A 26,934-nucleotide genomic window follows, 5' to 3' on the forward strand; every position below is an offset into this window, starting at 1 on the left:
TGATCCTGAAGGGCCTGCTGAATCTCAAGTTGAAGTCAATGCTTTGGGTATAAAGAGCAATGATTTAATTTTTGTTTTGCTAATGATTTATTAATAAACATTACCGCGGTCTTTGGATTAATATTTTTCTTTATGGAGCTGCGCTTTAACGGAAAACTTGGTTGGGAGCGTGGGTGCATTCTCGTTTCGTGGCACTGTGACACGCGTGTCCTCGCCCGGGTCCTCGCCCGGGTCCTCGCCCGGGTCCTCGCCCGGGTCCTCGCCCGGGTCCGTGCCCGGGTCCTCGCCCGGGTCCTCGCCCGGGTCCTCGCCCGGGTCCGTGCCCGGGTCCGGGCCGGGGCGGCTCGGCTGCAGGAGCCCCGGCGGGCGGGAGGGGGCGCTCCGGGCACGGCGGGAGCGCTCGGGGGGCCCCGCGATGTGCCAGCGGCTCCCTCCGCCCCGCCAGTCATTGTCACCGTGAAATGGCAATGTTTGGCTCCTTTCTTGGCCTTAAACACGGCACGCTGCCAGCCGGGACTGTGCTTCTCTTCCCTTAGGGAGGGGGTATGTGTTATTACTGTGTTTTGTGGCAAAACCAGACGTTAATTTCAGTCTGTGTAGTTTAAAGAAATTAATTTCTAGCTTAAAATAGCGATTCCCTTAAGCTGCCAATTTGTTATTATTGACTTACTACATTTTCAATATTTTCAGAAATTTTGGTGGAATTTTTTAGAAGCTACTACTGAAATAGTGTGTCCTCTTTTGTCAGTTTTTCTGTAATCAGTCTGCAGTCCATCAACAGTCTCCTAAGTGTACAGTTCATACAATCCCTGCTGAACTTAGTCCATTTGTATACTTGTAAGTGCACATGTGATTAGTTGCTTTACTGAATTTGTGCCTAAACTGACTTCTAATAACTGTGGAGTATTGATTAGGTCCTGTTCTCAGTGGAGCTTTTAGGATCAGACCAATGTGGTTAAGTCTAAGGTGTGTGTAACTGTGGGGTGCTGGGCAGTGTGAAAAGGTGAGTGACCACATACTTACACTAAATCTCAAACAGATGAAAAGTTAACTGATATGGACAGGATTAAATTATTACTAAATAGGATTCTTGCATCTTGCCCTAAAAGAGAAGACTGCCTCTCATTATATCTTTGTTCTCAAGAGAGATGTGCACTTTAATGCTCCTTTTGGGGAGGGAAACGCACTGAAATCTCAGTGCACTTCGTGTCTCTGGACTGCCGTGAACTCCGTTCACCAGTTTTAAAATAGTCCCTGTAATTTTTTCTCAAAAATTCACTTGAAGGAAGTGAGTTGGAATTGTAACAGGGAGCAAATTTTGAAATTCTTTGGCCAAAAATTTCATTATAACCGTGGGGGCAAATGCTACTGTTCCCAAAGTCTTCTTTCTGGTTACGTACTTTGTTCGGTAATCTGGAAGGCTTTGCATTGGTATCATTACTTGCAGAATTGAATAACTTTTCATTTCAAGACAGAACAGCAGCAGGATTTGAAATGTTTGAGTTTGGCAAGAAAGGGCTTGTCTGTAAAACAATGAAATTGCGTTGGGGAAATACAGTGCCTGTGTTCAGCTGGGGCGGGCTGAGGTACACTGTGAGCTGTTGTGAGCTGCAGCTGCATTTACCATCAAACACTGAGCTGCTGCCGATGAATGTTTTGTTTTTAGTGTCATGGAAACTGTGAGCCAAAGAATGGATATTCTATTCATCTGGGAAAATAGCAGTTCACTGCATAAAACATCAGTTGCTTCCAAAGCAGTTCTTAAAATAGACTTTGTGAATATAACCCTAGAAGCAAAAGTGCAGCAATTTAAATGACCTCAGTACTACTTTGGTTTTTAATTAGAATATATGTGAGAATTAAATTAACACAGAAGTAGTGAAAGTTTCAAGATACAGCTGTAGCATGGAACTCCTACAATGATTCCATGTTTTACTTTACTGTGCAATTTTTAATCTAAAAATGGAGAGACCCAGATATTTCAGTATCAGTCTTAATCCTTTTTATTACTTTTCTTCAAATGGTTTGCTCAAAACAGGATAGTTTTGATCATCATTCAGTATCATTTACTATTTCATACAGCATAGAGAAAATCCTAAAACTCACCGCAGAGACCAAGTGAGAATGTTCTCATGGAAAGATGGTATGGATCGGTGTGTGGGTTTTTTTAAATGCATGAGCATTTTTGCAGAGCCAGGGTGTGAAGAATAATTAAAAGACTTAATTCGGTTGAATTGGAAAGCTTATATTTGTTTCACTGAATTTTGATGTTGGGGCAATGTATGAGATGAAAATAAAAACCAGTACAGAAAAACAGACACACAAAGTCATTGCAAAAGGAAGTTGAAAAAATTGGAAGTGATTTGACTTGAGTGAAAGGAAGCTGGAGGGAAAATTGCCAGTTGCAGGATCTCAGAATCCAGGATTCTGGAATGGATGTGATACCAGTTGAAAGAAGGGATCTTTGTGAGACCTCCTTCACATCCCCTGGAAGCAGTGGCATTCGTTCTGTTAACTCTATTGCTCTCCAGCTTAGATTTGTTTGTGTGTTGTTTATGAGTTGTTATTTTTCTGGGTTTTGTTTCTTTTCTTTTTAATTGGGGGTTCCAAAATTGGGTGCAATATTTTAGCTGTCCTGTGATGTGTGCAGAGCAGAGGTGGATAGTCACTCACCTCCCCGTGCCGTCCACTCCTTCTCCTCCCACCCCAACCTGCACTGCTCCAAGGGGCTGCTCTGTGCCACGTGCAGGGCTTTGGATGTGTTGTAGTGGAATATGATGAGGTTCCTGTTGGCCCAATCCTCTAGATTGTCCCCATTCCTCTGAATGGTGGTCCTGCCTTCAAATACACCACCTGCCTACCCCAGAGTGGGGTCTTTTGCAATCTCTGTCTTCTGCTCCAGGCTGATAAAGACATGAAGCAGGACAGGTTCCATATAAACTGTATAGTTGGTTATAGCAAAATTAGATGCGAGGAGATTGATAAAAACATAAATTTAAGTTGAAAAGAACTGCATGTGAAGTAAAATATGTGCTTGATATGCTGAGACACAGATGAGTTACTCCGACCAAGATCAAGAAAAATGTGTTTTATAAGTGTTTATGACTGTTTGATATCAAGGAGTAATGTGTAGTTGAAAGCTTAGAGCAAAGATAACAGCTAGGTATGAAATGGGAAAGTGTCTTTGAAATTAATCCTAGTTTGTGTATAAAAGGCTACTTTAATAATATGCAAGCTCCACAGTACCTGTTTTGTAGTCAGGGAGTTGGAGTACAAGCAGGTAAAATAGATAAAGAGATACAAAACCCATGTGGGTTTGCTTTCACTCTTTAATACTGTTTAGGCTTAGAAGGAAGATTTACACTTTGCAATACTTTGAGGTGCATAACCACATATTCCAAACACCAAGGCAGACATTTGGGCTTTTCATTCAGTGCCTGGGGAGATTCCTCTGGGATTTGCCAGGGCTGGTGAGCTTTTTGCAGAGCTGCTGAGGGAGGCCAACAGGAAAGGCTGGGATAAAGGGACAACATGGAAAGCTTCTGTAGCTGCCACCCTTCTCCTCAGGATAAATCCAGGGACAGGCTGCAGGGCCTTGTCCCAGTCCTGCACTCAGGTGAGTTAGAGGCACCTTCATTCCTTCCCTGCAGCTCAGAGTGCTCCGGACAGTGACCTGTCTTCAGTTGTTTCAATCTGCCAACAAACCCTGAAGTTCCAGTAACACGTTTAGATTAAGCTTTGAGGAAGAAATAAAAAAAAGACAAATAAGACTAAATGTAGGGGCAAGGTTTGAGTCATGTTGATGTCACTGAAAAATATTCAGTGACGTCCCTCTGTTTACAGTTGCATTTGAAACCTTGTCTGGTGCCTAGGTTTTACTCCCTTAATGTATCACTGTTTTAATGAGTGATTAGGTTATTGCTTTAAGTTATTCTTCTAAAATGTATCCTTTTTTGTCAAATAGTTTATTGTATCAATGCACATAGTTTACAAAAATCAGCTACACTGATAGTGTACTCTGCCAGCTCACAGTGTAAAAAGACATCTTTCCCAGAAATTCAGGTTGCAGAACATTACCATTAACCTGCCTAATCCTTTATTAATAAAATTCCATTTTGGTGATTTCATTATTTATGATTTGCCATCAGAGGAATAAATTGTTTGGATAATCCTATTTGCTTATTTTAAATATTGTACAAAATGTACAATGAGATCTTGCATTTAATGAGTATTCTAAGACTTAAGTAAAAACCTGTCTTAATATCTGAGAGAACTCCTTTATATGTATTTTTAAAAATTATTTTTAATCCTTTTGGAGTCAAGTTATCTAGACCTGCTGATACAGAAGTGCAGAATGTTAGCAATTGCTTTTACATCCTCCTTGCTGTTGAAATAGAAAATATTTCATCATTCTTATTCATGTTATCATTTTTATAAAATAATTACCAATATTGCCAAGAGTATTCCTTTTGTTCTTAACGTGCAGGGGAAAAGTGTTTTCCTTATCTGCTCTAGGTCATTTAAAGCCTTTGGAAAGCATGGGTAGCCAAGCAGAGAGGTAGTATTTATTGATATATGAAGTTTTATTCTTTAGTTCATTGAACAGCACACTATGTTCCATGGTGCTTTTAAATCTGAGACTTATGTTCACCTTGACTATGTCTGGACTCGGGTTATTATTGTTAATGTTTCTTCAGTCACATTCCCATGACTGTTATTATTTCTTATACTTTTTTTTCTCTATCAAGGATGCTCCTTGTCTCACCTCCCAAAATAAACAGCAAACAGGTTTTCCTTTGCAACTCTTGTTTTGTTGTTCTGTTTTGTATATGACTTAACCCCCCCAGTATTTACCCTTGAGATGCCTTGGCAGTGAGGTATCAGTGTTTTCATAAATGCATGGGGACATGGGGTGCCTACAGATGAGGGGATGGTATAGGAAGATCTGGATTTTTTGAGTGTTTTTGGTTTTTTTAGTGGGTAGTTAAAAGTTCATTCTCTATGTAGCTCCAGTTTCCCTTTGTGCAGCACAGTGATGTTCTCTGTGCAGTTCTCCTCAGGGTTTGGGCACATTGCTTTCAATTGCTGGACATTTTGAAGTCCCTTACTGTAAGTACTGAAATAAGAACTCCTGTTTTAAACTCTTAGCATTTTAGGTGCTTTGTATTTATCTAGGCTATCTGTTTCACCTTTTGGCTCTGTGTGCCTACATACAGTGCATGGGAATAGTTAGGAGTTTGCAACCCCTGAACAGGAGGTGGCTCCTTTCAGGCACTGTCTGGTGAGGATTTCCCCTCCTGTTTTAACAGGTAACTGGATTATTCTGTGGTGCCTGCAGAAATTGTGTCTTGAAGAAGTAATACTGGGAAAACACGTAACATATTGTTTTGTTTTCTTTCAAAATCTGTTTTAGCATCTAATGGGTGTTTGAGGTTTGGATTTCTTTGGTTTTTTTTTTTTTTTTTTTTTTTTTTTTTTTTTTTTTTTTTTTTTTTTTTTTTTTTTTTTTTTTTTTTTTTTTTTTTTTTTTTTGTTTGTTTTTTTTTTTTGTTTTTTTTTTTCTTCTCCTAGTCTGGAGCCCACAGTTTGGGAATTCCTGATTCACAAACTTCTACCTGTGTGATTGGGATGGCCATGTTGCCTGTGAAGGGTGAAGTTTCAGGGAATTGTGCAAGTCATCCAAATAAGAGCTGTCAGAAGTGTTGTATGACAGAGGACTATTGTATATGTTTGCCAGTTGCCTTATGGAAGATGGTTATAAATGTTTGCTGTGTTTGTGCCTGTGTTCGTACAGAGAATGGGCAAGGGAGGAATCTTTCTTTGTTGACAAGCTGACTTTTCAAGTCTAATGAAAATTAATAGATCTTGGATGGTGAGAGAAGCTGTAGATACCTACAGAATTTATATATATATATTTATATTTTTTATATATATATATATGGAGTAATGTAGCAATCTGTAGTAAGTAGCGTCACCAAAATAATCTTTTAATTGGAAACAGGTGTAGCATTTTGTTGTAAAGTGTGGATTCTCTATTCATTTCCAATTATAAAATCCTCTTGACTTTAGACTTAAGAATGTACTTGATGTTCAAAGTCACTGGCAGAAGCTGAGTAATTTCTGTCCTTAGATCTGGGACGACTTCCACACCAGGAGAGCAAGGGATGCTTTTCATGTTCGCTGTAAGTAGCAACTTTGTTAGTTGCTTGAGAATTTTAACTAAAACCCTTGGGAATGAGATGAGGAAGGTGGCAAAGGGAGAAATACTTTCACAGACAAAGTGAAGACACTTGAATATTCTAGAAAAACATGGGATAGATGGGTGAGGGGAGTAAATGTATATGACAAATGCCTTCTTGTCACCAGTGGGGAACGTGTGTGTATTCAAATGCAAACTCAATTTGGTTATTGTCTCCTGGATATTTGATATCCCTGATTTCCCCCATTTTTAGTATATTTTTAGTCTGTTCTCACACTGGCTGTTCTCTCTGTGCATAACACACATTAATGGGTTAATAGAGCATTAACATTATTTATGGGAAGGTTAGCCTGGGGTAGACACAGTAGTGGAGAATTTGAAACTAAATCCATGGAGCAGCTATTCAGGGATTATTTGGTTCGCAGATACTTGCCCACATATGCTCGAGGGAGGAGAAGAAAGTTCTTTCTTCAGGTTTGTACTCCCTCTTCCCCTTGCCCTCAGTTACTGATGTGCATTCTTCCTGCCAGAGCCTTCAGTCCCTTTTAGCCTTGCAAACATTTGGTTTGTTATTTAGCACAGTGTGAGCCTGCTAAGTGGAGGGACAGGAATAGTACTGAGCAAGGAGCCTTCATGGCTCAGCCTCTGTTGGAATAGAAATGTTCTTAGTTTGACATGAGCATATAAATTACAAGTTCATAGGGTCAATCCAAATATAATGTGGAATTTAGTCCACCCTTATCTCCTGTATATTTGAAGTACATGAGAGCATTAATAAATTGTTTTTATAGCACAAGATCTGTGCAGTGCTCTGCAATCTGACAAAATACTCCATCTTTTCTTAGAAGTACTTACAAATCAATGGAATGGAAGTGTCAAAGACATCTCTTTGGGAAGCAGGTTCTTTAATACCACTTCACACGTTGACATTATTTCTTTTTAAAATATTGTGTTAAAGAAGTTGTGAGAAATCCCTTGACTTCTGTGTTTAACATCTTTATAAATGTACTCTGAGATTTATTGCCTGGTTGGTTCAATCAGTAGAATTCTAACAGAGAAAGACATCTTCAAATGCCTACACAACTGTAAGTATAAAAACTTCTGAACTTTTCTAATATTTGGAAAACACAATAAAGAAATTTTTTGCAGATGATCTTGTCCAAATGTTAACGAAAGCAATAATTCAGTATTTGCTGTCTGAAATATTGTTCCTAAATTGCAAAATTTATAATGGGAGGTAGATTCCATGTAATTCCAACTTCAGAATTTTCACCTTTTGAATCATTTTGATGTGAAAAACAGTTCTTGCTCCAAATAAATAATAGGACTAGATAGCAGAAGTATAATGCTGTCTTACAAATGAGAATTTATGGTATGGAGAGTCCTAGGAGATTTCTGGCAGACCTGAGACTGGACTGTTAAATCTCATAAATCTCATTCAAAATCAAACTTTTACTTCTTGCTCATTATTATTTCTGTAGGATCACAGTCTTTCAAAACTGTGGCCAAGAAAAGGAGGAGGGGGCAAATCTGTACTGTTAAAACCATGCTTTGCTAAAACACTTACTTCTGCTGTCTGGGAAAACTGGTGTTAGAAGATGTCACAGTATGGGGGGAAAAATAATCTAAGATAATGTATTTTTTTCACTAGTCACAGTCTGCACATACCATTTCCTTAGAACACATAGATCAACGTTCTTATGCTCAGCTGTATGGACTGCACTGCTGAGCACCACTTGGGCATGGCATTCCTGCTTAAGTTACCTTTGTAGTTTTTCTTCTGTTACTTTATTACAACATTTTCCAATAACGGTGATTTTATCATGTTTGAACTACTTACTAAACTTCAGGTTAAAAACGTGTGTTACAAGTTTGCAGGCAATCGGTGTTATGTAGATTTGGCTGCTTTATTAAACGGTAGGAGAGTGTGGATGAGTTTGCAAGGCTGGGAGGGCTATTGATTGGGAAGCTGCTGGCAGTCAGGAGGAGCCCGAGCTAAGATGGAGCGTGTGATGAGATAAAGGCTGGGTGAGGGAAGTGATTACAACTGGGGACCTGCTAATCACCGACCTCTGTAGGGATCCTGGAGTTTATCACTAATCTCACTTGCACTTGGCGTTTTCCTGTGTTGCTGCTTCATTGTTCATAGCTGAGTGAGTAATTTGGCTGGGGATGAACAGGAGGAGGGTGCTGCAAGTCCAGCAGCTGCACTTGTTGGCACTGCCTTGTCAAACATGCCCAGTGCAGCCAGCAGTGTGCCTGGCACACGTCAGCCAGGGGTACTTAAACATTGGCCTGGAGAGAATGGGAGGTCATGGGTTTTAAGCCATTTCTTCAAATTGTGTTGCTTCAGATCTCTGTTTCATTTCCAGGAGTTTTGGTCGCAAGTATTGTACGGAAAAATACGTGTAGTATTTTTATATGTATTCACAATATATACATGTGTGCATTATATATCTTTAAAATGTTAGAGGAGACATTGTAGGTATGAGACAGAGACTAAAACTGTGACAACCTCTATTAATGAGTAGGCTTATTATAGCAATAGAAAAGGAAGAAATTATTCCTCTGGTGCTGTGGGAAATATCTGGATATAAAATTTTTATGGCTGCGTGTGTCAGTCAGTCTTGCCTCAAAGAAGAAAGCAACACACAAAATCCTAAGAGCAGGGCTAGTTTTCTGTTTGATTAAAACATAATTTTATTACACTGTACTGAATATTTGCTGAATTAGAATTTTTAACACCGACAGAATTTTAAAAAATAAAGAATGGACCGGTAAGGATCTTATTCTATAAACTTTATGTACTTTCTACTTCATGATAAGTTGGAAAGTGATATTGATTAGTAGAAAAATGTTTACTTTGCATGTTTTTCTTGCATCATTTGTTTGTGCCTGTCAGTGTAGCTTGTGTAGCTTCTTCCTTGTTATATTGGATCTGCATATGAAAAATTATTTGGATGTATTAATTCTGTGAGTAACAAAGACACACACTTTGCTTGATGTGGAGGAGGAGAAAGCAGTATAAAAATTGATTTCTAGTCAAATTACCAATGCCAGTTTAATAACTTTAAAAGAAAAAAATCTCAAAGATGTCAACAATGTTTTGTTATAAACTGACTTTTGGGTAGATTGTCTATACGGTTAACAGTGTTGTCAGTGATGAAATGATGATTAGGAACTGTAAAAACATGCTTCAGGATTCACTGAAAGCAGATTGTCCGTGCAAGTAGGGCAACCATACTTCATGTGTGACAAACAGAGCAGCTGCCAGCTGTGGTCACTGTGCCTTCATGTGGGGGACAAACATGGCCTCGGTCAGAAACACTCTCACTTTCCAGATTGCCACCCAAAGTCTTAGCAATGCACAGACAGATCTTCAGTCTGCAAAGGGTTAACTCTGGGAATTGAAGTAATTTTTTGGAGAGTTCTGTCATCTTCTCTGAAGCCAAGCATTATCTAGAAGCAGTGGGAAAGGGCTGTTTCACTACTGGCAGGCATTTATAGCACATTCACTGAAGTAGTCCTCAGCTGAGCTAATGTAGGGCTGTTTTCAGCTCACTCTCACTTTGCATCGTGCTGTTTCAGTTTGTTCTGTGTTAGGAGTATTTAGGCTGCACAGCTGTTATACACATAGAGATATTATGGAAGACAATTCCTTGTGTGGTATTCAAAATCTATGTGAAGTTGTGAGCGTATCACATTTAGATAAGTGATTGCAAGAGAAAAATAACGGTTTACTAAATGCCTGTTAATGTTTGAATTGGTAAAGAATCTGTCAAGGTTTTAAATTTATACAGTTGGGAAATATCTGTGGTTCAGAATGCCTAGTGGGATTTTCTTGGTTAGGTTTCTTTTAACTCCATAGTCCTTGGACATGAGGCCTGTTAGGTAGCAATTAGGTTGTTGAAGGTTTTTTTGACGAAAACTCATGAAACTTCAAAAAAAAAAAGAAAACCCAAACCAACAAAACACACTAATTCCAAGTTATTAAAAGATTCAAATGCCTTGTGACTTGACCTGTGGCAGATGTAAGATTTTTCTATATAGCCCACTAAATTATTTTTAAATGCCCATTCCTTTGTTCCAGATCTGGTTCGAATACAAAGATCTGGTATATGAAGCCACTAGTATGTAACCTGAAGAAAAGTTTACCATGGTGCTACTTTGTAAGCAAGGCATAGATTTTGCTCCTAAAATGACAGCATGTAACTTTTGAAATGTGAGTTAGGAGGTGGGAGATAAAGGTGAGCAGGGAGCTGATGATTCCCACCAGCCTTGCGTAGGAAGCCTTCCTGCACAGGTCTGATGGCAAGTGTTCAGGCTGGGAAAAGTGGCCAAAGTTCCTTTACTTCTCATGAATATTGTGTGAAAATGAAATTAGATCTGGTGAGGAAATAAATTTCATCTGGGCATCTACTTTACCTTCCCAACTGGTATATCTACACACTGCCTTATAGCCATGTCTACACAAACCTGCACAAATGGAAGCATTCAGTGAGGATTTTGTCATTTAATAGTGTTTTTGCAAACTCCTCTTCCTTCTTCCAATTAATGTCAGGTGCCATAATGAGTTTCCTTACATCTCCATTAATGTTTCTGAATTTTCAGCTTTACTGAAAAAGAGACTATTGCCATCTGTGTAGTGAGCACTGAGGCAAAAATTGAGAGAGGGTATAAAATACACAACAGAAATACACAACAGCAAACCTTGTGGGGTAAACCTGCAAGATGTTTCAGGGTCTGTTTTGACTCTCAGTCTCATGTATTTTTGAAGTTTATGTGCTCATAAGCACTGGGATTCCAGTTTTTACAGTAACCTCTATGTTTTTATGCTCTTCTGTCAGTCTATCAGGAGATGTGCTGTAGTGGTGCCTGGGATCGCTCACCTCCCTGTCCCACCCTTCTGCTGTCGCCAGCACTGCTCCAGCCCTGCACCAGGGACCACAGCACAGAGAGAACCAGGGGCAGGAGTTGAGTGTGGGCTCAGTGTGTGTTGCTGTAGTGTGTGCCTGTGGATTCTCGTTTAAAACAGGTGCCTTTAACATTGTGACACTGCTGCAGGTTTGAGAGTCGTATCTAAGTGCTTGCACTGGGGATGTGTTTGGAAGACTCCGTGAAAGGCACCCTCTTGTACTTGATCCTACGCCGCTTTCCAAGCCCTTCATTGAAAAGCTGAGCCTGAGTTTGAACACAGGCTAAATGTTAATTTGCTCCAGCTCTAATTTTTGATAAATACTTGGGCAGTGCAGCATCAGGAAGCCTTGACTTTTCTCGATCATTTCTTAGAACCGAATTTACTAGAGATTAGACATTCTGGTAAGCTTTTTTCCTTTGGTATGAACCTGCCAAACTTAAAAATTATAACATTTAAATAACATGATTTTATGCATTCATATCTAACAATTTCTTGCTAGCTGCACAAACCATAATTTAAATCATAATTTTTCTAGCCTCTGTAATTGACTCTTGTACAAATATTTGTTTTAAAGCCTGCCTGGAATACTGCACAGTTCAGTCAAAGTTGTTTATCATATGGTATGAGATTCTCATTTTCTGGAAAGAAAATGCTGAGTCTGGTTTAATATGAACAACATGATTCATCCTACTACTTATAATTTTGCATGGTAGGTATTTTATTTGCTTGGTGCTCGATAGTTGTGAGAGGCAAATTGCTTCAGCAGAAAAATGTCAACTTTTTTCCTCCCTTTGTTACAGCAGAGCTGCCATTTTTCAAACAAACTATTCTTGACCAGAATACCTGTAGTTATCAAGATGATAATCTTGCAGAGATGTTGTTCCAAGAGATTCAAACTTCCTCTTCCTCCCTGCTTACATAAGATGCACTTTTTAAATGAACAGCAAACATACTTTAGTTTTTCCTCTTACAAAATGGCATTTAGGGGGTTTTGGTAGTAAAAGAGAAAATTGGAAAAAGCGGAGGAAGTCCTGTTCTAGAAGTGCAATTGCAATAGCGTGGAGCTATTTGTCACTGAAATGGGAACGTGTAAGAAGGGCTACTTTTTCTTCTTATGAGGACTGGATAACACACACATTGTTTAGAAAAGGGAATGCCTAGTTGGTAAGATAGCATTCATTTACAAATAGGTAGATATCATGATTTATTAATGCTTACCTTTGGATAAGGCTCTCAGTGGTGTTACAGGGTGTTTCTTAGTTCTACCTGTGTCATAATTAGGGCAGGCACATGCATTTGGTGTTTTCTATTATGCACATACTTGATCACTCTCTGATGCTTGGCTTTGTTCAGCAAGCTTGTATTCAAGATTTTTTAAAAAGTGTTGGTTGATAAACTTCCAAGCTCTACTGGAGAACTTTCACAGTGAGTTTTAATATCCAAACATCCCACTTTGGTGGCATATCTAACAAATAAGCACTACGTAGTTTTCTTGGGATTGACAAATCCATTGCTAATGTCTTGTGACCTCAGACAGCAATATCAGAAGTCAGCCACTCTGCAGGAGTGTTCTATGTGTGCTACCTACAGGCAAAGATTGCATATATGGCAGAAGAGAAAGGTCTATTTTACTGTCTTGACCGCTTGTATTGTTTGATTTTTTGTACTGATCTGTACACGAGGCAAAAAGATTTCTAAGGATTTAGGGGTGAGTGTCAAGAGCTGAATGATTCAGCTCTTGGTGTGAGTTTCCTTGTTCTGAATTGGTTTTGTTTACTTTTCATGTGCTTTTATTTTACTGCTCAGTATATTTGTGGCCTAAGGTGGGTACCAGCTAAGTGTTGGTTTCATGTAGAAAGGAGAGATGTCTAAAAGTGTCTGTGCTGTTGCTCATTGATCATGGAAATGAAAATGGACCCTTTTTATTTAAACATACTGAATAGGCATATTTTATAGTATCTGACTGGTTATTTAGGAATTTAATTAGGTAAGTATGTAATCTCTTCCTGTAGTGCTCTTGGAGTGTGTTAAACACAGATATATAAAAACCTGCTTTTATTCATGAGACTTAATGTTTGTAAATTTACTATGATGCTAATGGGTTTTCTCAATTGCATATCCAGGGACAACTGATGCAGATATCTAGCAGATTGTAAAAATAACCTCATTTCAAATGTCTTTCTTTTATAGGAAAAACCTCAGACAGAGGTCCATTTCCATTGTATGGGAGAGATACAGGCTTACCAGGCTGTCAGGTAAGTACAGGGATGATTGAAAGCAAATGCAATAAGCTGAACTAAAATTTAGTTTAAGCTACCAAACGTAATAAAGAGGAATGTATTCCACAGTTTGCAGAATAAATTTTCTGTGTTCCATGTGGTCAGATTGCAGATTGCCTTGTACTTACATACACCCACTTAGAGGAGATACTTCTGCAAGTAGCTCAGGTTTGGAGTAAAAGGGAAGTTGTTACAGGTCTGAACATACTGAGTTTGATTTAACAATTAGGTGTAACAATTAGTGTGTAACGTTGTATTGTTTTGTCATTTTGATGATGTGATTTTTGATTAGAAAAACTTTCTTTTTGTGTCTCTAAATCTTCATTTTAGAGTGACAATTTCTTCCATGTTATTTCTAATGAGCCACACTAAGAATAATATTCTGCTCATTGTTTAAAAGTCTGTTTTGAATGTACAGGAAGTTTGACTGTTTAAAAGTATAATTAACATTTGATTACATTCAGTGTCTGTTGATAAAGATTTAAATAACTAATATATTATGTTTATAGTTCTAAGAAATTAATTTGTGCTTATTTTTTCAAAGAGGAATCCTCTTTTAATTTTACGAAGCAGACTATTGGCTTTGAACTGATATTTTCCGGAATATCTCTCTTCTAGAGGATAAAACTTAGCATAGGAGTTAGACATCTTGGTTTTTAGTCTTTTAACTCGTAGTTTGGGAAGTGGGAATGGGCAGCACCATGTGGCAGTGCTTCCTCTATTGAGAAAGGATTGTTCTCACAGCCTTTACTGGTTCTCTGCAACACAGATGTGGCAAACAAAGACCTATTTGTACCTCATGGGTGAGCTTTCAGGAATGTTCTCCCAGAATGCAGTCATACCTCTTCACCTTAATCATGGGCTTCACATTAGTGCCAGTCTAGACAGTAAAACATTGTATTAGTGTTATTACAATTGTTCAAATAACTCTGGATGTGCTGTACCTAAGTATAATAACTTAAACTTGACATTAGTTTTGAAGGAAATTAATTTCCACTTTACTCTTTCATTAAGTTAATGTTTTGTATTGGAAAATGGGTTAATTTTGTATAAAATTCTGTTTTGCTTTGTGGTAATGAGTGTAATTTTTATTGTTTGGTTTCTCTCTCATTGAGGAAAATCCTTTTATATCTGTGTATTTATAATTGTTTCTATGTAATACCATTAATATCAATTTTTTACATATAGCTGTTTTAAAACCAAAAACTTATATGTATTTTTTTCTGTTACAATGACTTTTAGTTCTCTTTATACCTTTGCACTTTTAGTTCTGTTTATCCCTTTGATAAGCTTCCTACTATTTCCTCTGTCACAATTTTTTTTCCTTAAAGTTTTTTAGTATACATTTTTAGTATACAGGGGAAGTGTTTTTATAGGTAAATCTGTTTTGTTTTTATATTCAGGATAATAGAAAATTATCATAAAGTTAACTTTCAATTCAATTTTAATTCAATTTAAATTAATGTGATAAGTTACAGTTTGTACTTTATTTTGGTCTTATCAGGTAAATCTTCCAGTGTTTGAAATAATTTGTTAACTTGAAATGTGATGGGATTTCTCAACCTTTTTGGTGTTTTTTTTATGTTTTCTATAAATGCATGGTAGTGCTTGACATACAGTTCTCGTTGTAGCTACAATATTTGAAAGCTGTCATAGAGAAGGTCAAAAGTGGTCATGAGAGGTCATTACAATCCAAATGAAGAATCAGCTGCATTGTCCCTGACATGCTTATGTAGTTCTTAAAGATGTCTGGAGGTGGAGGAGGCTGTGTGACCACACTGGCTTTTGTTTTCCATTACTTAAACATACTTTTAAAAAGTTTCCCTGATGCTTTATCTAAATATCATTGTAATTAAAGTAGCTAACTCTTGTCTTACAGACAGTGCACACAGGGAAGAATCTGTTCTCTTTTAAGTCTGTAGAGGCTGGAAATCCACTACATGATTAGGATGATAAGGAGTCCCTAGAAAAGATAAGACATAACTGGAGTTAATTTTCACATGGGTGTGTATAGTGCCCTTGTATAGGTATATTTTCATAGTGGATATGTAACAGGGTCTGTCTCAGATTGAAACATTAGTAGAAAAGCTTATGCACTACTCTGAATGTTCTTCAGTACATTCAGAACCCCAGGAAATTCCAGTGTTTTAACTAGATCAGGTACCTCATCTAAGGCCTGACCACCATGGCAAAAAGAAATTTTCTAGATCTTTCTGACAATACTGTGATTTTTTTGCTGTATGGTATTTACTTTTTTCCCCTAACAAATACCCAGTCTCTGATACCTGTTTGAATCATGGTGATCTAAAATTTCCCAATACCTTTTTATGGTAATGCTGGCTGGCTTGTCATTCCTCACCCTGTATTTTTCAGTTTACAGGTTCCACGTACGAAAATGTATTCACTTTTTTAACACATTGCTTCTACCATCTCGAAATTTGTGAGTCCAATTTTGAATTCCAGGCTTGCACTGCATTTGGAGATCCTTATGGGTTATTTGTTTTGTGAATTTAGTAAATGTAGTCTTCATTTTTCATCCAACTCACTAATTAAGAGGTGGAATGATGCCCAAAACAGACGCCTGCAAAGTCTCAGTTAATACATTCACCCACTGCTGATCATGAACTCTTAGCTGTTTTTTAATCAGCTATGCTCTGTATTCAGCACTAGTTTTAGTTGTCCTTGATTCCTTAGTTCACCTGTGAAATGCAAAAGTAGTAAAAGCCACATTAAAACATCTCTTATACAATCTGAGAAGGAAATGAGTTTGGTTTTACATAGTTTATTCCAGCTGAATCTGAATCACTTCTTCATTATCTTCTGACATTTGCAGTCTATTTTTTCCAGTATTCTTCAAAAAAAGGAAATTTAAATTGTTGAGGAATTACAAGCCACTGCTTTTCTTCCTCTCTCAAACCAGGCAATCCTACTCTTTTTTAGCCTCTGCACTCTCTCCAAACCATGGGTTTTTCAAAGACAGTGGCTAAGGTTTCTGAAATGGCAGGAATGGCAAGAGCCAGTTGGTCTTCTGAGTATATCTTCTGGGTACAGATTAATTGAAAATACCTACCTTCTCCAAATACTCTTAAACTTGTCCTTCTCCTACCATAGTTCTTATATATGTCACTGGTGTAAATGATTTTAATAACCTGGTGCGAGTGTGTGATGAGTTTTAATTTTTACTTCCTGTTAAGTTTACAGAGGGCTGGAATGAAAATTTTCAAGACCACTGTAAACTGCAATGTTTAAGAATCTTAGTATCACTTCTCACCTTTTACTGAAAATAATCTAAGCAGTGATTGGTAGGGACTGTTGGCTACCTACAGGCTTTATATTTAGGCTGTAGGAGTTGAAGTGTGATTGATTTTCAGTGTAACTTAAGAATCTGAGCAACTTAGGTAATGAACTGTGATTCAGATATAACATTTAGTCACAAGAATGTAAATGTGGCTAATTTATGAATATTTGTCTAACAGAAGTGCAGATTTTCAGGTTTTCTTCCTGTCAGGTGTTTAAAGCAAGCCAAAAAGGAGTATCTAAGAGTATATAGACTAAGTGGATGGATAAGATGACAAATCGAGGCTTTATTGAGATGACTATCGAAAACTTTTGCCTGGATAGTGAAATGACAGCTCTTAGATGAAATATAAAAACTCTGTTTTGCTGTCAGAATGAAATGCAATGCTACATGGCTTGACATAAAGTCTCTATTTGTGTCTTTGAGTTGGAGGGAGCCTGGTGGTTTGTGATTTTTGTGGGGGATTCCACAATTGCTGTTGGCCTTGTAATTGCAGATTTGGGAAGGGCATCTTTCCACTAATCTTAAATCAGGTAAAGATTAAACTTTCAGAAAGCTTCTTGTAATAAGAGATTTTCTTCACATTTGTGCCATCTAGTACTGAAAGCTGTTGCTTATGTAAAGGAAACAAGATTAGACTTCAGATATTGAATGCACGACTCCCATTTCCAGTGGCATCAAAAGGTACCCAGCTGTCCCTGCTCGTGGCTCTGACAGGTCTGAGCTCGAAGAAAGCCAGGAATCTGCACTATTTCCAAACTGAAATGGAGATAAATGTGCAGTACATGTGTAGCTGTTACACTAATTCTTCTAATTGTTTCTGTGGGTCTTCACAGAGGCGAACTTTATCCCCAGGAGCCCGTGAGGGCCCTGGATAATTGGTGGAGAGAGGGGGGGCTGCTCCTTCAGCCTCCCAGGGCCTGTTCTTGTGTGCCAGGCACAGTCTCTCCCCACTGGCATCTCTGGGCTCAAGACAGTAAATTGTTGGTGACTATCTCCTTAACATTCTGTTTTCATTCTAAACAATCATGCATGAAAAATAGACATTATGGATTTTCTGCCATGTGGAGATAACACATTTACCCTTCCTTCATAATAATTTCAAGTCTGCATGCTGTCCCATGTGTGGGAAAGGAGATAGAATCAACTACTAAATGTAATGGATGCTGGGCAAGAACTTCAGAGGCATTCAGCACTTTTGATTTAAAGTGTAGTCTTTCTACAAAGAGACATATCCTTATTTATTTTTCTAACTCACTATCTCTATGTTCTGCATGATGGTGGGACACAGGAAAAGTTACAAAATTCACGTAGAAAAAACTTTGATGGTAAATCTGTAGTACACTTGAATGCTGTAGGGAGCTATGGATTGATTATACTAAATACATTTAACTTAGACTATGCACAATTATATATATATAATACTGTATAAAATATTTACTACTCTATAGTCCATGATATATAGACATATTCCATGGAATATATAGTACTACACAGAGAGCATATGAAGAATCTATATGATAATCTGTACACTACATATATTTTATTTAGTGGCAGATAGATTTTTAACTCATTTATGCTGCTATTGTTATGTAAGTTTTGTGTATATTGGTAATAACTAAGGCTCCTTCAGAATCTTGATTTTTTTAGATGAAAAAGAAATCCAGTGGAAAGATGGCCCATCCATATTTCCAGTAATATTGCTGTACCATTTTTCCTTCACTAGCCATCAACTCTGCTGTTGCCCTGAAGTTAATGGGAGGTGACTCATTTAGCAACATATTATTACATCACTGCAATATGATGTAATGCACATCAGGCATTATTAAATTAGCCTGAATTTTGCAGTATGACAGTAAGATTTTATGCACATTAGCACCACACTTAGTGCTCCTTATGGGAATATACTTCAAGTAAACATACTAAGACATGATTTCAGACAGCTTTTCAGACTTTACCAATTTCTCCTTTCTTCACAATTTAATGTGGAATTTTAAAAGTTTGTATCTTGTCTGCAAATTTGGTATTAAAGAATAAAATTATAGCATGAACAACTGTATTTATTGGTTGTTACATCCTTCACAGACTAAAAAGTTTGGGGATGTTTTTGTGAAAAAAAAAAAATGTCTCTTAACAAACACTTTAAAAACTTTTGAAATAAACTCAAAAAATGCCTTTAGCACCAATTTCTTGGGCAATTTAACAAATGATCACTTTAGCAAAAGAAATGTTTGCAAGTGTACGTTACTTTGCCTTTGCATAGTCAGTAATTTGCCTCTTTAAAATTTAAAGAGACTTTAGAACAGTTTGAGCAGAATTCAAATCTGCAATGTTGGGGCAAGTGTTATCTCAGAGTACACTCTCTAACAGCCATCTCACAGGCTAAGGAAGTGTAATAAGAGTACAATTCCAGAAGTTTGAGCTGTCTAGGGAGAAGAGAAAACCTTGCTCATATTGTGCATGGGCAAAAATGGCAACTTTTTTTTATGTTACTGGTAGGATGTTGAGGATTAGTCAAGCAAAAGTGAAAATATCTATAGTAGGATCTAGATACCAGCTTAATACATAGAGAAGAATTAATAGAACTGAACAGCACCAACCTAGAAGTATTTTTAATATGCTCATAAACTGTGTAATTGTAAGACACTTACAGAGTGTAATGGAGAAGATTACCTGATTTAAATTTTTTAGTAAAGCATCAGGTAACAGCTGGAAGAATAAGCATAGAGACAAAAACGTGAGTGTTAGGAGGTGAGAGCATATAAAAATGTATGTGGGAAGCAGAAATGAGATTTGCTGACAAAAATGGCCAAGTCAAGAACAGTATGAAAAATGTAATTGGAAATACAAGTTTTGTAAGAACAAAAAACTTGGAAGTGATAAGAGTGAAAGAAATGAATGATTGTGACTAGTGGGGCACAGTAGTGTTTCAGTGGTATCTGACAGCCGAGATGTTACTTGGAATGTAAGAGTCAGAGTAGAAAAAGGTATTTGTAGCACATTGTATTTTAAAATGTGGCTGTTCTTTAAATGGGTTTGAAAGCATCCAAATAAGTCTTCCTGCAGGTGCAGCCCCCAATAGCTGCATTCTCTGCAGTTGCTCCAAGGATGTTTGCTAAAGTTTCTATTTAACAGAGTCTATTAAACAGCAACAAGGAAGCTCTTCCTCCTCACTGCAGGTGTGTGTTTGAAGATGCTTTAGATGGATCTTTCCAATGAGGCAGAAAATTGTATGAGATTCTGGACCTTTCCTCTCTGCGGGGCCTCAGAAAGATGACAAACAGTGGCACCAGTTACTTTTCTTCCTCACATAGTTTTAGCAACAGTTTAGAGAACATAATGTCTATTTAAGTCTGAGCAATACTGAGTTATGGAAGTATAAAAAATTTTAAGGCTTTTACATGTGTGTGGGTTTTAATAGCAATATAACTTTAAAACTGACAAACTGACTTTATTTGGTAAATTTTCTCTTTTTAATCTCCTCTTCTCTGACACTTTTGATATCAGGTGTCTCCCCAAAGCAGATTTTTACAGCTGAGCTCTCAATCTCTAAGAAATGCAGCTGCCGAAGGAAAGGCTGACAGAATGTTAACTGAAGCAGTGACTCTGGATTCTGCCAGCTGATACCATCTTAAAAGATTGGGATGGGGAGAGGGATATATAGTTTAAGGGCAGATGGAATGCCAGAACTTCAGTTTGTTTTGCTTCATTTTACTTCTCGGGTAGAATCAAGCAATATTAACTTCCTCTTGATCATGATTTATTAGAAATGAATTACTTATTGTGCTATTGGGAAAATATCTCCTGTCTCTCAGCAGATAAGGAGCCTGCAGAACCTTTTTAGAAAGTAAAAATGTGCTGGGCACAGGCTAGATTTCTTTTTTTCGGTATCAAGCTGGAGGTGACCACCTGAAGTTAATCAGGGAAGACATTCCCCCCGGACTGGAGCGGGTAGCAGGTGTTAGGAATTCGTTCTAGTTGGAGGAGGGATGCTATTTATAAAGGGGGAGCAGTTCTGCAAGGAATCATTTTGAATGTCTTACCAGACAAACTGTTTCTTGTCTTTGCCCTTCTTTGTCAGGCTGTTTAGGTTTGGCAAATTTTCTTGCCACCTTTATTTTTTTGATTGTGTTTACTTGTGTTTAAGGTTATGAATATCCTGTAAATCAGTATATGGTATCTTGCACACTGCTGCCTGAGGAAGTAAAAAGCATGTTACACCATGGAGTGCAGATATAATTTCTGTGGTGAATTACTGTTTGTGTCCAGCTAATCTGGCTGCCTCAGAGCTGGGTGCTTCTCAATTACAAATTTACGGTATTAGTGGAGGATGGGGAAAATATTAGCTCAGTTCTGTCCTCCCAGCCATGCCTGTGTGTCTGAATGAGCTGGATTGCCCTTTGGATTTTCTTTAAGTGTTTATTCCTTTTGTCTGTAACTACTCTAGTATGCTAAGCCCCCATTTACCTTCCTCTCTTACTTCATAGGAGATGAAGTCCCTTCCTAAACTTCACATCTGCACAGATAACTGCTCTCAAAAAGAATACAGGCCAAGAGTAGAATTGGGAAGGAGGAGATGAGTGGTGTAGGCAACCTGCTACTTTGCTTCCTGGGATGGGCTGGGGGAGACTCCAGTTTAGGCAGACAGTCAGGGATGGAAAGAAGCACAAGACCAATTTTGATTCCTCTTTTGTGGAGCTAAACCATCCAACTTGCTTTCATTTCAGTTGTGTTGTGGAGTGTTTTTCAAGATGCTAGTGTTCCTGATGGCACAGGTTTCTGAAGAGCAGGGAGAGAAGGGCAACATTTATTAGGGGGATTTGATTCTAGCCTAAGATACTTCCTGGGTGTGTCTATCCTTTTCTTAGCCCCCTGGTATTGAACTGAGCTCTCACTTGATCATATGTGAAAACATATGGGCCCTGCATGTTAAGTCCTAACAATTATCTGGTTGCTATATTAATGAACCCTCATCATGTTACACGTTTTCTGACTTGCTGCTTAAGAGCAAGAGAGATTTTTCTCTTGGTTGTGTGGGAGAGATGTACAGCTCCCAGTACTGGATACATGAAACATTCTACCAATGGTCTGAAATAAATAATTTTACCGAAGATGCAGAGGGAGAAACAGATGCAAGGATAATTCGAGTTTTATAGTATCCTTTGTAGTCTGACTTCTGTAAATAAGATGTAGTGGGAAGTCTTTTATTATAATGTTGACTCCTCACGCTTATATCTTGAAATCATAGAGAAAAGCTGCGAGGCTGGTACCAAAAAAATTAAAAAGTAGATGAATAAGCCCTCAGCAGCTTCTCTTCTACATTTTGGAGTTCTCTGAAAACCTGCTTTTGTATCATCACAGTAAGGAAGCTGTTCAAATTACTGTTTTCATAATGTAGCGAGAAGATTCAAAGGCAAAGGGAGGGGTGGCTGACCTGTAATCACAATGCTTAGTAATGCCTTCCTCCAATTCAGTCAGCAAGGCGAAAATACCTTGCCCGGGGGGATGAACGGAGACAAGCTGAGCCAGCATAACCTCCGGGATTGGACACCAACAGCAGCAGGGGGCTGCTTTAGAAGCGTAAAACAGAATTTGTAGTCCTGCCAATAGGCACTATCAGTGCAGGGAAGCCAGTATTGCAGAAGAGAAGGAAGGGACTCTTCAAAATATGTGTGTTAATCAGGTGCTTTAAAGCCCTTTAGATGTAGAAAGAATAGAAAATGTTTCCTTCCCTTCGCATTTAATCTTTACTCTTCTGACTGCTTAAAAAACCCCATATATGTAATTCTGAATAAACTTCTTTCTTCTCTCTCCTCTGCCCCTGTGCTCAGTCCCAGTATATTTACATATAAACAGAATTTGCCATAGTAGCAGATTCTGCTTAGTACACACATGAATAAGCAGCTCATGGTGATCTGGAAAAGCTTTGGTGTAAGAAGAGAATATATTGATAACTTGATATTCATCAGCGTTAACAATAATTGGAAAGACAGTAAAGCTAAATGTTATTTTGTTTGTGATGTTGCATCACTTCAGTATTTAGTACCCTAGGTAGCTGGTTTTTAATCCAGTGAGCTAGATTAGCCTGATTACACTGGCAGGATGCAGTTGATGGATGACTGTCATTATCTTCTCAAACCTGCATGATACTTTAGGTATAGGAGATGATAATTAAATTTTCGAGAGACTACATTGAGATTATAAGATCTAAGTATTTTTTTTTTAAATGAGGAATATGTTTGCAATTATCAACATGTTGTTAGATGATCCTCTCCTGAGATGTTTTATTAGCAGCCCCTCATTTCCTTTAAATTGATCAAGAAAAAAAGCTCAAGTTATCATATAATACTTTAGATGTTGTTTTGGTTTTTCTGATTCTGATATTTTCCTCCTCCAGAAACAGTCCAAAAATGTATTTGATCAAATCTATTGGTAATGGCTTGAAGATGTACAGGTTAGCACAATATATTTAATGAAACCTTTTTTGAGACAAAACACTAGAGAGGATCATAATTAATGCCTCATTTTCTGCCAGTTGCTATTGATTACTCATTCAGAGTCCCTTTGTTCTCAAAATGGTAACACTGTATTTCACATTACTATTTGATGATATTCTCAGGATGAGATTCTTTAACAACATGCTGATAATTGCAAACATATCTCTAAAATTTAAATTTAAAATGAATTTACATCATATGTCAGTGTTTTTCCAAATCCAGCTCCTATTTTGTAGTGCATATTCATTACAGTTTCCAGAGATTGGAGACTTGAGTAAAGTGAAATGCAACACTTTATATCTTAGTTATATTTTTGGCTTAAGCTGCATGACGTGGAACTCGAGTGAATGGTATTTTTGCAGCCCAAACCTCTGTGCTGTACGAGGATCTCACAGAGCAATTACTTGTGAATGTTTTAATTTTGTGCTAGATTTTCCTTTGGAAACACAGTAGCAAAATACACAACTTAGCTGTGCGATTTTGCAAGTTTAGCAGAGTTTGACTTTTCCATTTTGTTACCTTCTTTTAAATTGTCTTATGCAAATTTTCCTATAAGGCAATCAGAGACACATTATATCCGTGCTCTAAGTCATCCAAACAGCTCCCTGAGTGTAAGGACATGGACATGAAACTTGTGCTCTACCCAGGGCACCATTTCAAGTTTACAGTAAGGCCAGGAATGCACTTGCCATCTGCTCTGTGTGGTTCTGAGGAACACAGAAATGCCCAGTGAGTTTGTCCGTGGCTGTGGTGGGATAATGGAGGCATCTGATTGAGATGGGTGGTGTTGCATTGCATTATTTTGTAAAAGTAAAGTATCCAAGCTCCCAATTTTTAACTAAACGCTCAGTTGGGTTTTTTTAACCTCTAGACAGTTTTTCTGCTTTAAACAGGGACAGCTTGACTACTAAGACTCAAAGCATGAACTTTATGAAAAGGAAGGTAATGAAAAAAAACCAGGAAAAATAAAATCTAGCTGAATCTGTTTGACTGCTGGGGAGGATTTCAAGATCTAAGTTTGCAGTTGGTAGGTTGCAGCTCTCATTTCACTGCCAAAGCAGCCTGCCTTATTATGCCAGCATAATGGGCCTGTCATAATCAGTTGCATATAATGGGCTAATGCTTTTATTCTCAACCATATTATTCTTTTGATAGAAAATAATGAATAATGTAAAGGCACACAGTTGTATTTGGATGAAACTATTGCATAGTTTGGCTATGGCTGCACTAGGAAAATCTGAGTTCTTAAAGCATTTGCCAATGTTTGTATTTAAAAAAAGCACGTGAACAAGATTTAGACCAAGAAGCACAAGGCTGACTGATGTAGCAAATACATTTTTGAAAAGGTAAAGCTTTATTTGTGTAGTGCATGGAGTGTGTTTGTTAAAACTTTGTGTATTTTGCAGGATTGCTTGGCTTTCCTCTCTACATATACCCTAAAGGCTAGGGAGCTGCAAGGAATATTACATAAGGACATCTGTAGGCCTTTACTTGTCCACATTTTTTTTTTATATCAAAGTAAGAAAATGAAAGAAATGTTTACCAACATATTAGCGTTCTGCTGGCTGGTGTCCTAGAAGATCATTGAAGGCAGAGCAGTGTTTTGGCATCAAATTGTATCTAAAGATTCACAGAGTTGACCCGGGGAAAAGAAAACTTCCAAATTAGTCAAACTCTCTTTTACTTTTATTCTTAAATTCTTCGAAAGAATCACTTTAAAAACCATTTTAAAATAAGTTGACTGAGGAGCTTTTTTTATCTCAGGCATATAATTTTGGTATAAGCATGAGGTTGATTGGCTTGTTAGTTTGAATGGAAGCTGACTCTGCCTGCACCAAAGTGCAGCTGCCATGCAAAGTTACTTGTTTTCTGCGACAAAGGTGCATAAATACACCCCTCACACCAGATATGACTCTTTTTCACCCACCTCACCCTGGCAATGCTTGAATAGATGACTCCTCTGCGTTTAATTTTTATGAGAATACTCTTTAGGAAAGTGATCCCTTTAAAGCATTTGCTGGGATAGTGGCCCCTGTGAAAGCCTTTCCTGTTTGGGTCAGGCCATGCCATTTTCCCTGAGGCTGTCAAAACTGTTCCTTGGTTTCCCTGAAAGGAATAAATCTGAAAAGTAAAGCAGTCATGTTTACCTCTTTTACTCTGTTCTCTTTGGAATCAGGCTTGCTGCATTCTTAGTTGACTATAATAAAAGCCTTTTTTTCTTTTATTAATTTTTTTTAAAGTTGGTTATCGAACACTCATTCCTTAGGGAAAATATTGCTTTAAATAACTTCTTGAAACCAGCAATATGCATTATAAAATCCAAAGGGGCAAATTTTGAAGGCTGATGCCTGTTTATTTACAACAGTAATACAGACAAGGACTCGACAGCGTTCAGGAGAGTAACCAGTCATTGATTATTCTTTAGTAATTGGATCCGTGCTTGGCAGATGAGGTTCAGAGTGAGCGTGAAGGTTCTCTGTGGAGAACGCAGCTAACTACATATGTAAGTGATCTGCCTTGTGCAGGGACCTCGGGCACTTAGTCAGGAGAAGCCTGATGCTGATAATACAAAGCTTTTTTGCTATCCTCAGTGGTATTTTTGTATTCCTTTCTTTATCAGGTGCCCTTAGGAAAGGATCAGTCCTAATCAATATTGCTTCTGAATTGGTTCAAACGGGCAGAAAAATCAATGGGCTGAACTAATGACATCTATTTTTATATTGTTTTGGAAGACTGAGGAACAATTATAAAATTTTAAACAGATGCTTCATTTGATTGTATAAATGGTAGAAGAGCATTGTAGTTTTGTGTTGTTTGGGTTTTTTTAATCTTTTTTTTTTTTTTTTAATAAAACATTCTTACCCAAACATAGTATAGATCAGAAAACTTCTTTAGAGTCTGTTGCACATCTTGAGATTTACTGGGTATGTATTATATTACTTATACACCAAGTTTATGCTGTTGTAGTAGCCAGCCTGCTTTGAAATTCAGGGCCCAGTGAAAATGTCACGAACTGGAATGCTTAGGACAAGAGCAAGAGTGGCAAATGTCATGGAGTAAAGGTTGGAGTTCAAGTCTAGAAAAGATATAGATCCTTGCCTTTTGGAATGACTTTGTGGAAATGAATTTAAAAGTTTCTGCTGATGAGTTTGTTGGATTTTTGGTTGATTGGTTCTTTTTTTTTTTTGGTAATCTCTCCCCCCCTCTCCTAATGAATGGGGGAACAGAGGAACTAAGGACCCTCACTTCCCTTTTATCGGAGGCATCTGTATGGATCCCATTGTGCTTCCAAAATCCCTGCCAAGGATCAGGAGGAGGTGCTGGGGGGTAGCAGGGAGGGTTATCTTTAATGCGAATGGGACATAGCCCCTGATGGTGTTTGACAGCAGCTCTGAGCAAGTGGGGCAGGACCATCCCACCTCCAGAGGTCCGTGGGGGCCTGTGACTGGGACCTGGCATCAGCTACCTGAAGTGACAGCTATCACAGTACTGCCTCCCTGACCCACAGGCTATGTAAAGAAACTTTCCTTCAGTCCTGGTGTTCTTGGTCAAGAATGTCAGGTCTTGAGCTGAGTGCAGAACTGGTGTCACTTCTTTTGGACAGTGTTGATTTGGAGGAGCTGCTCTTCACAAAACATTGCCCGGGTTTCCTGCACAGTGTTCACCACTAGGACTGAAATAAATGTTTAGAATAATATCTTTGCTAAATTCAGATTTACACTGGGTAAGCCAAATATTCTGAT

The 26,934-nt window shown here is 38.0% G+C and overlaps 1 protein-coding gene across 11 annotated transcripts in view; it reads left to right on the top strand.

Annotated features, from left to right (window-relative positions):
- Positions 1-26,934, top strand: part of TCF12 (transcription factor 12) — a 162,000-nt gene that overhangs the window by 78,026 nt on the left and 57,040 nt on the right. For all 11 annotated transcript variants that reach the window (XM_027736942.2, XM_027736943.2, XM_027736946.2 and 8 more), the window contains one exon: positions 13,308-13,372. In XM_027736942.2, the coding sequence (XP_027592743.1) occupies positions 13,308-13,372 (65 nt within the window). The remainder of the gene's footprint in view (positions 1-13,307; positions 13,373-26,934) is intronic.

This window comes from Pipra filicauda, unplaced genomic scaffold (assembly GCF_003945595.2).
Source record: "Pipra filicauda isolate LSUMZ 115617 unplaced genomic scaffold, ASM394559v2 scaffold7_size6619720_pilon, whole genome shotgun sequence".
NCBI lineage: Eukaryota > Metazoa > Chordata > Aves > Passeriformes > Pipridae > Pipra > Pipra filicauda.